General features: G+C 43.1%; 1 protein-coding gene across 5 annotated transcripts in view; it reads left to right on the top strand.

Moving 5' to 3' along the window:
* Window positions 1-16548, top strand: part of PRKAG2 (protein kinase AMP-activated non-catalytic subunit gamma 2) — a 216945-nt gene that overhangs the window by 143117 nt on the left and 57280 nt on the right. For all 5 annotated transcript variants that reach the window (XM_054638079.2, XM_054638070.2, XM_077189179.1 and 2 more), the window contains one exon: window positions 4923-5137. In XM_054638079.2, the coding sequence (XP_054494054.2) occupies window positions 4923-5137 (215 nt within the window). The remainder of the gene's footprint in view (window positions 1-4922; window positions 5138-16548) is intronic.

Below are 16548 nucleotides of genomic sequence, written 5' to 3'. Positions count from 1 at the left end.
AACATAGTATTGTGTCTGAAGAGTGAATCAGCTTAATGAACCAGCAGCTCAGCTCAGATTCACTTGTGCTGCAGGGTACTTAAAATTCAGCAGCCACAGCCTGCAGCCTTCTCTGTTTCACTGCCAGCAGAGAATGCAAATGAAAGGACAGTGCTGTCCTGGGAAAGAGTCAAGACAAAAAGTGTCACATGGAGACACTGCAAATGGAAATTCCTTTTGGGTTTTGTTTTGGGGTTTTTCTGGTTGGTTGTTTTTTTTTTTTGTTGGTTGGTTGGGGTTTGTTTGGTTTTTTTTTTTTTGTTGTTGTTGTTGTTTTTGGTGTGAGTTTTTTGGGGATTTTTGTTGGGGTTGTTTGTTTGTTTGTTTTTTTCCTGAGAGGTCTCACTCTAAATGGTAACTGAATATGTCCCTCTGTATAAACTTGGGAAACTGTTTTAGCCACAACTTTAAGTATTAGCAGTGTTATGATTTGTTTGATCAGGTACAGGATGAGGGAATACTGAAGTGTGATGCATAGGGAAAGTGAAAAGAGTGATTTCATTTTCATGGCCAGTAACTCTCTCCAGTTTTAGCAACTTAAGTACACAAATGTAAAAGTAAAATTTTGAGGGCAAGCTGCTGGCTCCAACCTTAGGGCTCTCAATGTGTGACTCTGTGACTGTCCCCTGAAGCCAAACCTCTGTAAAGGATTGTTAGCACATCCCTGAAATCCCTTCCAGCATCCTATGGGGGTGGCTCCAAAGGTTCATGGGGGCAGCAGCTGTTTTTCTTTCTGGAAAAGGACTGATGAAAAGGGAGGCTTTGGCAGGAATCACTGGGCTGTGAGCATCCTGCCTCCCAGAAACCACCAGATGCATCCTGCCAGGTCAGGCATGAAATGTAGGTGACAGAACTCATTGTGGGTGTCACCCTGGGAATGTAGGAAATGTAGGAGGGCATCCACCCTTCTTCCCTTGGGAGTACATGGATGGCAAGGCAGCACCTCATCCTTTCCTGTTATGTAGCACTGGAGGGCTGGTTTGGATCAGAGTGCCCAAGTATGTGGCTGAAAAATGAAATGCTGTGTGAAATAAGGGCTTTATTTAAGAGAAATTGTTGTAAACACCTAGAGAAACAAATGAAAGGAGCAACATTTGGTTTGTATGTGCCCAGCTTGATACCAGCCAGTGCTGGGTGTGACTTGAGCTAAAGGTGTGGGCACTGCCATTCCAGCAGCACTTCCTTGGGGCTTTTGCATCCAACCCATGATGTGTGGCTTGATCCCAGCTGAAGCTGCTCAAAAAGGGACAGAAAACTGAGTGCTGGGCCATCCCTGTGTGCTGTCCCTGTCACAGGGGGAAGGCAGCTGGAGACAGCCCCATTCTGCTCCAAGTCTGCCATCTAGTTCTGCAAGGATCTCACATACACATTCCATGTGAAGTTGTAATATGAAAGTTGTTTTGAACCACATATTCCTGTGAATCTCATGAATATTCTTATTCATATGCATAATCAGTTATGCAAATGTTAGTAGTTATGATTCATCAATTTGGAGACCACAAAGTTATCCTCTTTATTTGCACTTGTTTTGTCCTGAGAAAGGTAATGTGAGAATGAGTCAGAACACAGCAAAACTATCAGGCTGTTTCAGAACTGGATGGGGTTAATCAATAGGAAATATAGAATCATTGAATCATCAAATGTCTTGGGTTGGAAGAGACCTTAAAGATCATCCAGTTCCAACACCAAAGGACAAGCCCTTTTGTTAGCCAGAGACACAGCAACCAATCTGCTAGACCCTTTTCTCTCTAATTTTCTTCTAGAATTTCTTTCTCCTATAAAAAAGGGACAGCTATTTAGTTTGATAACATAAAACCACCACATTTTGTTCATACTGTTACCAGAACTAGTAGGGTTTGTAGCCAATGTCAAAGTTTGTTTCTTCCCCCAAATCCTACATACATAGCAAATTGTTTCAGCTTCATTATAGAAAAATCCTGATTTGTTGTCTGGTTTTCCCTACTTAGTTATTTTAAGTGCATTCTCCCATACAAACTGGTTTTAGCCATGGGATAGAGTTGTATCTTGTCTCTTCACTGGATTCCTTCTGCTGTGGTAGAGCAGGGCACCCACTGCAGGTACAGAAAACAATTTATTTACACCAGTGCTACTGTTTAGTTGTCAGGCCATAGGACTAGAGTTAATACGAAGTCCTGTTACTCCTGAACTGATTTGCTCTAGAGATATTACAGATTTTCATTCTTTGATGTGGAAGGCTTTTATAAAGTCCTTTTCATAGGGTTTAGGGTGTTAGGCTGTATCACAGCAGCCAAAAGTATTTTGTGGCAATATTTATAAAAAATTTAGCATTTCCTATGTGATTATGACTTCAATATCAGTATTGTACAAATGTAAATAACATAGATACCCCAATAATTCTCTGAGGTAGGCTTATAAAAGACTGAAAAGCTTAATTACATTAATTTTATCAAGTACCCTGCAAAATAATTATATTTTTCCCTCCAACTCTGTGCAGAAACTGAGTCACAGACGAATTGAATCTCAGATGTATTAGGGTGTGCCTCACAGCGAGTACTTTATGTTTGAAGTGCCTGGTTGAAACAAACAGTTCTAAGGCTCAGAGTGCTGGAGTCACAGATGCTCCTCATCCATAAAAACTCATGCCAAGTATCCAAGGCTGGCATCCAAAAGGAGATTCACCACCAGTGAATGTTCTTGTAAGATGGAAACCAGGCTGTCTGTCCTTCCTGGGCTGTGACATGTCTGTGATGGGAGTTTTCACAGGATGTAAGAGGTGTTACTTCCATGGTCCCCTTTGGTCCCTGTGTCCTACAGATGTCCTCTGCTCTTGGCAGCCTTGCTGGGCTGCTGAGTGTGTGGTTTCTGTATGTCTGGTAAAAGCTCTTCTGGCAGAGCCTCTCGGAACTGGAAATGGCTCTTGTGGACTTGCAGAATACATTAGCACACAATGAACCCATCCCAGCAGCAAGACTTGAAGATCTAATGGTGTTTTTCTCCCTTTTAGTGGTTTTCCATTTGCATCGATTGCAGCTATCTCAGCTTCCAGCCTGAGCACTCAGGGAACATTTGTTCCATAAAAACCCAGAGGAGCATCTTCCCCAGAACTGCTTATTTAAATTTGTCTGCAAGCAAAAACTGAACAGGCAAGTTAGGTGTCCTTTCAGTCCTTAGGGAAGTGTGGCACGCTCTCCAGTCCCCTGAAATGAGCAGGGCTTGGGGACATTGAGAATGCCAGGGTGGTGACTCTTGCCTCACTCTGTGGTGTGTCACATCTGCCAACATCTGTACCTGCCTCCAACCCCAGTCCCCTCTGAGGTATTGCTGCTTGACTGGCAGAGCTGCAGGGCTCCTTAAAAATCAAATGAAATGGAAGTCCAGCTGCAAGCTTGGAAAAGGACCAAAGATAGGGACTGAGTAGGGGGGTCCTTTTTGGTTCCAGCAAAGCTAAAGTTTATCAGTGAGAATTAAGATTTTCTTTGAAAGAAATAAATACAGTACTCTGTGCCACTAAACCCACTATTAGTAAAACATATTAGAGCCTAATTATTTTGCAGGTTCCCTGTTGAGTGACTCTATTAGTATAGCGTTAAGTCTCTCATTATGTAAAAGCCATCAGGAAAAGTTGTTTTCAAAGAAGAATAATAGGTAAAGAACAGTTACCCATATTACATGTTAATTCCTTTAAACACACAGAATATGCCAACTCTTCCCCAGATATGTCAGGAGTAACAGTTTCTTCAAGTAATAGATCCCTCCCTGAATTGTTGGGTGTCCAGTGTCCCAAGTCCGGGAAATTAGGAAAAAACCTCTGGTGCAATAATCTCTGGTGGAGCCCTGAAAGCTCCCACCAAGCAGCCAGATCTACCATGAAAATGCAACATTGTGTTCCCAAACACTCCTTTGAGTAGCCTGGGCTTTTATGCTCATTAATCTGCTCTCTTTAGATGGGCTTGAGTCCCCTTTGGACTAACTGATCATCTACATGAATCTGTGAGCCAAACTCAGAGGTCTTACAGCCCACTTTAAAATACACATCCCAGTTCAGGCTCATGGTTTTTATGATCTAAGTCTGTCCTGATTTGTGGTGGTACCAGAGAACCACCCTTGGTTTGCTGATGTACATGGAACCAGAAACACAGATGTTGAAACCTGAATTTTCTGACTGGTGGTGGATGTCTTCTGATTCTTAAATGGGTAATAAACACAGTTTAAATCTGTTTGTTCACAATTCAGAGCTGCCCTAGGAACATAACCAAAAATACAGCTGGGGTACATACACATGTCAAATGAAAACAGGGTGCTCACAAGAGCAATTATCTACTGCTGACACTGATTTTTGGCAAAAGATATGGTCAATCTTTCTCCTCAAGGCAGCTGAAAACAATTTTAGTTTGTACAAAAGCTGTACAAGAGCTTTACAGAAAGCAAACAGAGGCTCAGGAGGAATATGCTCTGTTTCTTTTTTGTCTCTGCTCCTAATTGTATTTTTACAGCTGGCTGAGATACTGTTAAAATAATGAAAAATAAGGAAAAGCAACCATTAAAGGTTTTGAGCCACGTGCCATGAGATAAAGGTAATCCTGAGACTCACTGGAGTATTAAAATGACAACAATAAAGTAATACCCATGCTGAGTGTCATTTTAGAAATGAGCAATCAGACAGGAGGGAAATACAAGAGAAACCTCCAGCACTCCCATCCTGCCACTGGGGCTCCCTGTAGTGGATCAGACAGTTCAACCAGCCTAAAAGTGCTTTAATGGCAAGGCACAGATTTCCTCTCACAAATGAGGAGGTGAGATCCCTACTTTTAGTTTGATGGCAAATACAGGATTTCTGTAAAGCTGAGATCTCCATCTGCTTTTCACCTGAGCTGATCTTTGGGCATTTTTGTTGTTCACAGCCTCTGGCCTCTCCTCTTCTCCATCTACCCCAACACAAGTGACCAAGCAGCCCACGTTTCCTCTGGAATCCTACAAGCATGAGCCTGAGAGACCAGAAACAAGAATTCACTGTTCCTCACCTCCAGACACGGGGCAGAGATTTTCTCTGCCTCCATCACAAAGTGCAGCCAAGCCTCCCATCATGACACCAGCTCCCTGTGCTACCTCAAAACCTGTGAGTAAAGCTTGTGTCCAGTTTGCCATTGGGAAATGTGCAGGGCTGTGTGTGGACTGTGTCCTGTGTTACAGCTGATGGGCTGCAGTGTGGCTGTCCATACTGTGGGACAGAATGAGAACAAGGATTTTTAGCTCTGTTTAATTCAGGGTTTGGCTGAGAGGGCACTGGGAATCCAGAGGTGGTGGCTTCCTTCTGATTTATCCAAATAGTAACTAATCTTTGCACTGCCTTCAAAGTCAGTTTTGCAATAGCTTCAGATCCCAGGGTACACTGCTGAGATGACACCTTAGAGGTGGATAAAATTTTATTTAGGATTTTCTTTTATCTCTCTTAAGAAGAGCTGATGAGAGAGTTAGCAGCCAAAGAGAGCATATAAAAAAGAAATTCACAGTCTGAGCTGCAGGGGCTCTGAGTCCCTGCTGCCTCTGGAGTCTGAGATGACTGGGACAGCTGGTGACTAATAGCACACGCTGCTATCACACCTCCTGCCCCAGCCCAGGGAGTAGAAAAAGAAGGGCAGCACTACCAGGGCACTTATCCAGCCTCCCACCTAGCAGAGGTGTCTTCATTAGACTGGTTTCTTCAGTTCCTGGTAGTGCATGAACTCAGCAGTTCCTGGGAGCTCATGAACTCCAGCCACTGATATTCTGCACAGCTCTGTGCCTCCTCCCTCTCCCTTGGCCAGCCTGAGCCTCAGAGGCTTCACTCTCCTTTTCTTTCTCCTCTGCCTTTTTGCCCCTTCTCCTTTTGTGTTAATTCCTCTGCATTACCTGTATCTTTCCATTCCTCTGACTCATGGAACCAGCAGACTGTGATCTGTCATCAGAGTAAACCACCCTGCATCTGTCTTGCCCAGCTTTTCTTCCCTTTTTTCCCCTCCAAAATAGAAAATCTTCAATTTTTTTTGTATCTAGAAACCTAGAACTGTAAAGGGCATACAGGTTCATGAGGTCAGTTGCTCTGCTGAACAGCTATGAGTCCTGTTTCATTCCAGTTCTCAGTAATTTATTTAAAAGCAGGAAGTTTCCTCCCACTCACCCATGGGAAAGCTGTTCCAGGATCTGGACACAGTAACACAGCAACCCCAAAGCCTTTTTGCTTTTGTGACAGGTACCTCCAGCAGCAGCAGCAGCTGTTGTGCTGAAAGCATTTGGGTCCTGGATCAGAGTTCATCTGCTGCTTTTGAGTCATTCACACACATCCCACAAAACACCTGCCCTATTTTGGGGGCCCCTTCTGTAAAGGCCAGGAAATCTCTGATTTTCAACATAATTTTTTCATGGACAGGTTATAAATATTTGCTTTTATAATTAATGGCCTTTTTCATTCATTGTTTGCTACATCCTGTTGTACCAGTAGCCAACCTTTGTTTTTTTCAGATTAAGTAAGCCAAACTCTCCCTACAAATTACAGACTTTGTTTTTCTGCTATGCAAAAGTAAATAATTAAAGTATTAAATAAAATAAGTCCTACATTTATAGTTAGGGAGCTCCAGCAGTAACTCTTCTGCATCTAGCTCACTGCCTTTCCATGTCAGTATATTCTTGGGGTACAGAAATTATTAAACCCAGAGGTTTGTAGGATACAAAAATATTTTGGGTAGGTTTTAGTCAATCAGTCATATTATTTCCATATGAATGTGTTCATCTGTGTTATGCAGCTACAGAAGAGTCTTTTGTACCTGCTAGAATAGAAGTGAGGAAACAGCATAATCTTAGCACATTCCACTGACTGAAAGACTGAAAAGTTTGTTTTGTTTTTGATTATTTGCTGATTCAGACAACATGAAGCTGAGCAGAAGATGCCAGAATAAAGAAACAGAATTCTCAGCAGGTTTTTATGAGCAGTTGTGGTTGTATATATGTACAAGAGCGAGTCTGGGGAGTAACTCAGAATGCTGGACTCAGTTCCCTCCTGCTCAGAAGATACAGAAATGTGTGGGATGTGTAGCACCTGATTGTCTGGTACCCTCTGTACTCATTTGTGTCTGAGAGCAGTGAGTGTGCAGGGCTGCCACTGAATCATTGGGGGTTTGGTTTACTTGGCAATAAATGTCAGCAGCCACAGAGCAGTGAGGAGCAAAGCTCTGGATGTTTAATTTTCAACAGAGACTGAAAAGAGAGATTAGATTTGCCATTCTCTTCTAGGAGAAACTGTTAGAGAGAAAAGCTCAGTTCCTGCAGAAGGACCTGAATCTGAAGCTGATGAGTGTTCTCTCAGCACTGTCATGTATTTTGATCCCTGCAAATCATTGACCCAACATTCCTCTGCAAATACAACAGCACTATACAAACATTCTTGAGTACTGTATTTCAAACATTTCATTTACTCTGAGCTGTGTGTTAATAAATACATCATTGCACAATCATGTGCCATAAACAAATCTGTAAGAGGAAAACTCAATTTCCTCTTTATTTACATCACTATTTGGTGGCAGAACAATTTCAGTTATTTTTAAAGCACACTATAAATTTTATGATAAATGCTGTTAGGTGATCAGTTCAATGATATGCAATCTTCTATGCTGACATCTGAAATGAGAAATTGACTCTTATCTACAGGGTTCTGTCAACTTAAATCTCATTTACTTATTACATTGCTTAACTGGTAATGATAATGTGGGAGACCCCAGAACTATTATAAATGAATCATGATTGCTATATATATTGCAGTAGGAAAGAGGGACCCTTGGACCCAGACCTGGAAATATTATTAAAATTTAAAAAAAAAAACAAACCAGAAGAACAGATGACTCTAGGAAGATATACAGGACTTGGAATTAATCTTATCCCATTTTTATAATAATTGGCATTTGAAGCTGGTTCTGAAATTGGTTTTGACCTGTCTGAGACGCAGGTGCAGAATGGTTAAATCTGTTCAGTAAGAGAGAAGACATGGAGGGAAGAATAAAAATACTTATTTCCCAGCAGATGTAGCCAAAACCTTTCATGTTTTAGTAGCGCTCCCAACAGTGGGTATTTTCATGTGATTTTTAAGCCTTCAGTTCTGGGGAGGGGAATAAATAGTGGGAGACAGTTCCTGAGAGAGGGAGCTCCTCCTTCAGCAAGTATCATCTCAACCCAGTAGACAAAGCTGAGCAAATTAACCTCATGCTAAATGGGTGTCTGTGGTAATCACCAGGGCCTGAATTTATCCCCCCTAACTTTAGAAACCTTTCTGAGCTGCTTAAGCTGGGAGTGCAGCAGCTCCAGTTGTGCCTGCATCCCCCAGAGAGGAGTTTGCAGGGGATGAATCAGATCCAGGGGGCTGAGGAGCCTCTGGGACTCACTGGGCAGGAAGGGTTTGGCTCCAGGTGCTGCATTTCTGATCCAGACACCATCAGGTGCCCAAAGCTGGGGCTGCTGGGCTGTCCCACACCACTGCAGCAGCTCTGCCAGCCTCTCCCCTGCATGTGGAGGTGTTCCTGGTGCCTGAGTTTGAAGGTTATAATGAGAGATGCAGCTGATAAGAGATCAAAGCTGTGCCTAAAGATTACTGTGTGTGCTGCATGAAACAGCAAAGGAGCAATTTGATTTCTCACAATGCAGTTCACTGTTCTGTACTTTGGCCTTGTGTTGTTTGGGTGGTGTAACCTTCAAGCAGCAAGTGGAGGATGATAACTCTTCTCTAGTGTGACATTAGGAACCATGACAGAAGTGCAGAGAGGTTGCAAATTCAGTACCAAACCTGTTTGCCCTGTTTCCACCTTGTCTGTATTTTGAAGTGGAATGTGGTACACTGGGCCTTATGTGGTTGTATCCTTTTTTTCCATCCTTTCTTCTTCCCCTGATGCATAAGGCACTCTGCAAATAGCACTACTCACTGCAAACACAAGCATTTATTTCTGTGCTACCCCATCTCCTGGCTCCCCTTTCCCAGCATGAGAGGAGCCCAGGCCAGGAGGTGCTGGCTCCAGACTGGAGAGGTCTCTTTGGGTGGAACACAAGGCTGGGGCTTCCTCTGCTCACAAGAAATGACCAAGGCTGAACCTGCCTACAAATGGTCCTTTCCCTATGGTTGTGTAGTGAGCCACTGCCCTCCAAAGAACTTCCAAGCCAAGTAATTCCCCAGAATGTTCTTAACAAGAGGAAAAGTCAGTCAGAGACTTACTCTGAGCTTGTGTGAGTGAATCCTGGTAAAACTGCAGACAGAGCACACAGAAGGGAGTCTGGGCTGTATTCGTTTTGCACAGTCCTTGCTGCTCTGGCATATGGGAGAGGAGAGATGTGATGTACAGCTGGGACTCTCTTCCAGCCCTGGATAAAAGGGAGAAACCAGATTGTTCCTGCAGCTACTCACTTGTTAAACAGTAGCACTTCCCTGCAAAGCTCTTCATGCTGTTTCTTAGCCAAAATGTAGTAAACTCCAAAACAGGGCTGTTAACTTGTTCAGAGGGAGAGAGAGGCTCTTGCATCACTCCCTGTGCTGGCAAGGAGCCTGGGAACCAGGATGTGTGTGTGCAGCAGGTCCTTTGGTTTGCCTCTCTCCAAAGAAAAGCCATACCACCTAGCAGAGCTCCAGAGCTGCTGGGTGAGTCAAGAGATTGAAATCTGATGGGGAGAATAGAAAAGTGTGCTTTGATTCTGAGAAGGTCAAAAAAACAAAATAAACTCTCCAAAAAAAACAAAACAAAAACAACAACAGCAAAAAAAAAAAAAAGTACAGGCTGGGGGAAAAATGGAATCCAGTTTTCCAATGTACCAGAACTCCTCATTTCAGTATTTGTGTGGTTTAAGGCAGTGTGTGAGAGTGCCAAGACATTACTGTGATTCACACCACAGTAAACTGATCACCAAAATTAGAGCCCCAAAGGCTGTCATTAACCAGGGACAAAGCTCTGGCAGTGCTGGTGTGTCCAGGCTCCTTTTAAATGCTTTAATAGCAGCACTCCTGGGAGGTGATTGTGTTCCCTAAGAGATCCCAGGAGCTGTAACAAGCTATCCTTGTTTAATCCCTTTTCCCTGTGGGGGCTGTTACTATCCATGTGAAAATGTGTTTAAATTTAAAATATTTCTCCAATAGTGGGCACATAACTAATTAGTTGCAAACTTAGTAAAGTAATCACTCTGTGATCAACCCTACAACAATTCCAAAAATACTGCTGGGAAAATGTTTGGAGCCCACCTGATTTGATTTCAGTCTCCTTTGACAGCATGATGGTGCCTCCACTGAATCAAACCAAATATAAGCTCACAGGAGAATTATTTCATATGATTGGAAAATCCAGAGTGAGACTTAGTGGGACATACAGAATAAATGAACCTGAACTTTACAAAAAAAGCTATATCACACTACTTTTTAATCACAGCTATCATTTTATTAATATTCTGTTTCCTCACTTCACTTTCTCCCTATTAGTCATATCTTTTGTATCCCATTTGGTGTTTTTCTCCCATTTTAGTATTTAGAATATGCAAAAAGCATCTTGCTATCCCTTTTATACTGGTTAATTTGTTGGTTGTTTTTTTTTTTTAATCTACTTACTGGTTTTAAAAGAAAAAATGTTCAACCACAACCTCCTGAAACACTAGTGCCCTCACATATTTGTATTCTGGTTGCAGTGTCCAGATTTGTGCAATCAGTCTTACAATGCAGAGAAATTTTTTTGCATAAAGATGATTTTTTTTCTGCCCTAAGGAAATGTGTGTCTGTGTCAACTCGTGGCTTTTTCTGCAGCTACTGAAATAATTTCATCAACTATCTATGGGTTCACTCAGTGGAGAGTTTATTTTAATTACATGAAATCCTACAATTCCTGTTCCTCCTATTCCTAGATCCAAAGGAGGAAGGTGAGGTGGGAAGGATGAATAGCCAGAATGCTGAGTCCAATCAATTCCCAGCTGCTTTGGCAGCTCTCATAAGACTATAAGTAGCTAAGGCAATTAAAACTAGAGCATCTCTGGGGCTTTTTTAAGATACTCATTGGTACTGAAATGATGACCCCAGCACCCTGAAGAGACAATTAGTAGCTTAAACCTAAATTACTTCTATCACCCTAAATCCTGCACTATGCATGGTATAAAAAGGCTAAACCTAAGGATGTGGCCTGGTGTGTCTGTATAAATAGATATCTTTTGGTTAAGTACCATGTCTGTATAAATAGATATCTTTTGGTTAAGTACCATGATGTAAGAGGGTGCTGGAGGGACAGCCTCATTTTTATCCATTGAACTGATTTCTCATGGCATGGCTTAGCTTGAATTTTAGACTTGTTAATTTAATAAGCATCCTGTTATTCTGCTTAGAATATCAGAACTTCTGGTAGGAGTAGCCTCCATCAGTGATTAGAAGCCAGATGCCTGCTCTCTGATTTAATATAAAGCTGCAGTTTCATGCAGGGTCACTGATAATTTCTTCCCAGCTGTATCTGGACAGTTTTGGAGTACTAAAATTATTCACCATCAGGGCTGTTTATTCACAAAGCAGTAGGGATTATAGAGCAAAGCTTTCCCATGAGAATGGAGGAGAGATAAACAGCTTTGAACCTGTTTGGTTGCACCTTTCCTGCTTCTGGATTGGACTAGAGGGAAAGTGACATAAGAAAAAGAAAAAAATTATATGGAAGGGAACTCTTAGAATTCCTAGCCCTCTTCATCTCTCTTAACCCAGTTTTGTCTATATTTAATTTTTAGATACACTGTCTTTAATGGCCAACAGAGCTTTGAAGCTTTGAATGTAAAAGGCTGCTTGATACCAGGAGGAAATTTTCTGTGTAAAGCAGTCAAATTCCTTTCTCACTTCCTCACAACATTCCCCAATCTCTTTCTCTGACTGGATGAAATAAACTGGTGAAGTTGGAAGAAATAAAAGGGGACATCCCAAAAAGGGCTCACTGCTTCTTTCTCCCAGCTTTCACATTTTATAGAGTCACTACCTGCTTGTGCAACAGGAGAGCAATACAGCTCTTTAAAAATGCAGCTGGTTGTTGTGGCTTGGTTTGGTTTTTTTTTTTTTTCTTTTAAGATTACAATCAAGCAGGTTTGGCCATTTGAAAGTCAGCTGCATGGGCTGCTGAGTCAGAGGAGGACTAGATACCATCTTGGCAGCAGCCTGGAAAAATGTTTCCATTGTGCTGGTGAAATGAATGCAAAATATTTATTCTTTGAGCTTGTTCACAACAGCAGCTCAGTTCTCAGCTGGAACTGAGGGTGGGGCCATGTGGAAGACATTTATAGGAAGACAATAATGATTTGTACAGGGCCCAAGGTGTACATAATCTTATTTTATGATTAACAAAGGACAAGGCTCCAGCCATATGGAACTCATAAGCTGAAGTGTAAACCAGTGAAGTAATCAACAGAGAATGAATGAGAAAAAGTAATGGAGGCAGAAGGTTAGCAAAAGAAAGGGAGGGAGCAGAATTCAGGAGGGGAGGGATTACTTTAATCTTTTTGCATATTTAGGGTTACAGTAAAATACCAGTGCTGAGGCTCATCCCTTGGGCTTTTGAAATTTTGATCCATCATACTTTTTCACTTCCAACTGCACAAATCAGGTAATCTGTGGTACGTGGAGAATCTTCTTCCTTGTACCTCTGAACAGAAAGTTACTAATGCTGTTTTGTGGTATATGAGCACATATGATTCAAGCAGAAAAATAAACATGCTTTTTGCCCTGGGGACCTTATTGTCCAAGAGCCTGATCTAGCAAAACAGGCCAGGCAAATTCTAAAACTGTAAAAAACCTTGGCTTAAGCAGGGTTGTTCCCAAACACTACTTCCAGTGCATGCTTGCAGAAGAGGCTCTAAGTGTAGCCATAACAGAGGTAGCAATGACAGAAGGCACTGAGGAAAGGTAACCTGAAGGTTACAGCACTGGGTTTGGCTGGGGTTGCTGTGTTTTTATGCTGCTGAATTTCAGGTGCTGCTTTGTTCTGGCTGATGTCAGTGTGGTGATGGCCTTGATCCAGGAAAACACTTAAATGTGTGGTTGGATTTAAGCATAGTGGTGGCTCTGTTGGAGTCAACAGTACTGGAGCACTTAAAGCTCTGTGTGTGTCAAGGCACTTTGCTGGATCAGGGTCTTTGTGCAATTTTTATGGTCTATTAAAATATTTTAAAATGACAGCAGGAGGTACTGGATATGAGAAAGGAAGCTGAAGGACAGAGGATAAAAAAGGAATCAAGGAAAATATTAAAAGTTCAAAAAAATGAGAGAGGAGAGGAGCTCTTGGTGCCAATGGGAAATTGCTGCTGAGTGAGTGGCAGGGAGAGCAGCAGCTGGAGGATTGCTCTCTGCCTGCTCTTGTGTGTCTGGCATTTCTTTGGGGGTCAGGATTGCAATTACTGGGAAACATTGATGGTGTGTCCTACCTTGGGATGGAGCTCCTTGTGTACATGGCAACAGCTACTGATGCAGACATGGTTCATGAGAGAGGACACCTGACCCCTTTCCCAAGAGCCTGCCAGAAACAAAAGCAAATCCCAGCAGACATCCTGCACACAGGAACAGGACACTGCCAAAGCTGATCTCTTAGCTGTATTCACTGTGAGGAACACAGAATCATTCTGGAAACGACCTCTGAGATCATTGATCTTTCACTGATACTGAGTGCCACATCCACTCATTCCTTGAACACCTCCAGGGATGGTGACTCTGTCACCTCCTTGGGCCTCCATTCCAATGTTTAACAACCATAATCAGGAAGAAATTCCTCCTAATGTCTAAACTGAACCTCCCCTCATGCACCTTGAGGCTCTGGCCTCTTGTCTGTGACTGTTTCCCAGGAGCAGAGCCTGACCCCAGCTGGCTGCACCCTCCTGGCAGGAGCTGTAGGAGTGAGAAGGTCTCACTGAGCCTCCTTTTCTGCAGGCTGAGCCCCCCTGAGCTCCCTCAGCTGCTGCTCACAGAATTCACTCCCCAGACCTTTCTCCAGCTCTGCTGCCCTTCCCTGGACATGCTCCAGCCCCTCCATGTCCTTCTTTTTGTGAGGGGCTCAGAACTGGACACAGCACCTGAGGTGTGACCTCACCTGTGCTGACTACAGAGGGACAATCATTTCCCTCATTGCTGGCACCCAGTTCCTGTGTACTTTCTGTGGCAATGATTTTGTATCAACTTTCTTTCCTTTTCCCATGAGGGCATGGCTATGGTACAATATGAAGTGGTCATTAAGTAGTTGCTTCCATCATCAAAGATTTTATGGGTACAGAGGTTACACCATGTCCCATGCTCTCATGGATTTGTTGCTATTTCATGGATTTGTTTGCCCTCATGGCTGTTGCTATTTCAGGGAAAAAATAATGGAATCGAATGAATGTTTTAGTTGAAGAGACATTAAGGAAAGCAAGAGTTTGAAAAGGAGAAAAATAGTACCAGAGACCCCTGACTGCAACCATCTGCCCCATCAGAGATCACTTGTGCAGCCCTCAGTCACTTGGTCTCTCAGTGCCTCAGTTTCCCATTTATAAAAAAATGGGGCTACACTGCTCTCAGTCAGAAATGTTATAGTGATAAATGAGTAAAAAAGTTCTGCATAACTCAGATAGTTTTTGAACAGGAGCTGCAAGTAGCTTAAGATAAGCTAACCATAGATAGAATCTGTTGTGTTTAAAGTTTGTAGCAACAGGCTTTCATGCTGCAGGCTGTACTGTGGCCAGGAAGCTCTCATGTTTTCAGAGCACATCAAGATTTACACAAAAGATCACTGTGAAGTCAGCTGCTCTTCTGAGCCCCAGGGAGGCATGTCAAGAAATAATTTCAGCTCTTCTCAGACATTTCACTACAGACTCAATCTGCATTTCAGGTTAGGTGCAGTGACCCCAGCATTTGCCATTTCCACACTGAAAGCACCCAGTGCCCATGAATGAACCTTTGTATCTGCATCTCCAGCAGCTCTGCAGGGACATGAGTGTGGGGGCTGGCTTGCTGGAGCTGTGTCCCTGGTGTTTAGTGTGGAAATAATTTCCATTTTTTTTTTCAATTCCACTTCCTGGAATACAGGGAAAAGCCTCAGCACTATCTGCATGTCCCTTTATGATCTTGTTTGTGGCCCTGAAACACTGAGCTCATGTGCTTGACAGGCTTCTTGCTCAGCACAGCCCTTGTTTCAGTCCTTCCAGGGGGTGTCAAACCACTGAGCACAGTCTGGTTTCAGTGTACCTGGAATGAGGCAAGGATGCAGTCAAGAGGCTGTGAAAAGGGAAAACAAGCATGGCAGAAGGAAGGCATCCATTGTGTGAGCTGTCATTGCAGGTCTCTTTTGTGCATAACAATAAAAAAAAAAAAGGAAGCAGCACACAAAAACAAGGCCTGGAGTGATCAGCAGTGCATCTGGAATGAATTCAGGAAGAGGGTCAGGTTCCTCAAGCTATGCACATTCAGTGCCATCTGAAAAACAGCTTTTAGTCAAAAATTAATTTACTTGGGGATTACAGGCCAACTGTGGAGTCTGTGCTGAAGGAGGTTTATGAACATATTTGTTTGTTTGTTTGTAATAGCAGCTACTGTGAGATAAGAGGCTCACAAGCCTGAGTGGGGCCCTGGTAGCACCCATGCCTCCAGTTTGTCAGCTCTGGGGTGGGCTTGAAATCCAAAGCAAACACACAAGCCCCAGGTGCTACCAGGAAGTTTTCCTCAGTGGTCAAAGTCCTCCTAGAGCTGCAGTGAAAAAAGACATTGTTATCTTTGCCTGGCTCTTTGAGAGAGCTCCCAAAAGCTCCTTCTGGAGCCCTGCTGGGATCCTCAGTGTGATGAGCACAGCAGAAAGTGGCCACCTGCAGCAGCTGCTCCTTTTCTGTTCAGCTGCACTTACTGCACCTCGTGGCACACAGGAGGGATTTGTTCAGCCCAGGTCTAGGCCAATTTCTTGAAGTTTTATTGATGTTGTGGGTGACTCAGCTCTGAGCTGTAAGTTGTCTGAATTTCTCAGAAAAGCACCTTTGTAACTCTGCCCTACATCTGATGCCCTGGTTGGACAGATCTGATTCAGCCTTTCAGAACTGCTGATGGTTGTGGGAATGGCAGCCTGGGAGAGCTGGGGCTGCTCAGGGTGGACAGGAGAGAGCTTCAGAGAGACCTTAGAGCACCTTCAAGTGCCTTAAGGGGCTACAAGAAAGCTGGAGAGAGACTTTTCACAATGGCTTGTAGTGATTGGACAGGGGGAGATGGTCTTAGGCTGAAGGAGGGAAGGTTTAGAATAAATTTTAGGAAGAATTTTTTTAAGGGTGGTGAGGCACTAGGCTTGAAGCTGTGGATTCCCCATCTTTGAAAGTGTTCAAGGATGGGGCTCTGAGCCAAGCTGGTCTAGTGGAAAGTGTCTCTGACCAGGGCAGGGGGTTGGAGTAAAATTATCTTTAAGGTCCCTTCCGAGCCAAACCATTCCATGATTCTAAAATTACATTTTGATGATAGACTGTGACCGTGTTCAGGGAAGAGACGAGGATCTGACTTGATTTTTCAGAAGGCTT

Source organism: Agelaius phoeniceus, chromosome 1, assembly GCF_051311805.1.
Source record: "Agelaius phoeniceus isolate bAgePho1 chromosome 1, bAgePho1.hap1, whole genome shotgun sequence".
NCBI classification, from domain to species: domain Eukaryota; kingdom Metazoa; phylum Chordata; class Aves; order Passeriformes; family Icteridae; genus Agelaius; species Agelaius phoeniceus.
The sequence above is the reverse complement of the archived record's forward strand: the minus strand, read 5'-3'. Positions and strand labels throughout refer to the sequence as shown.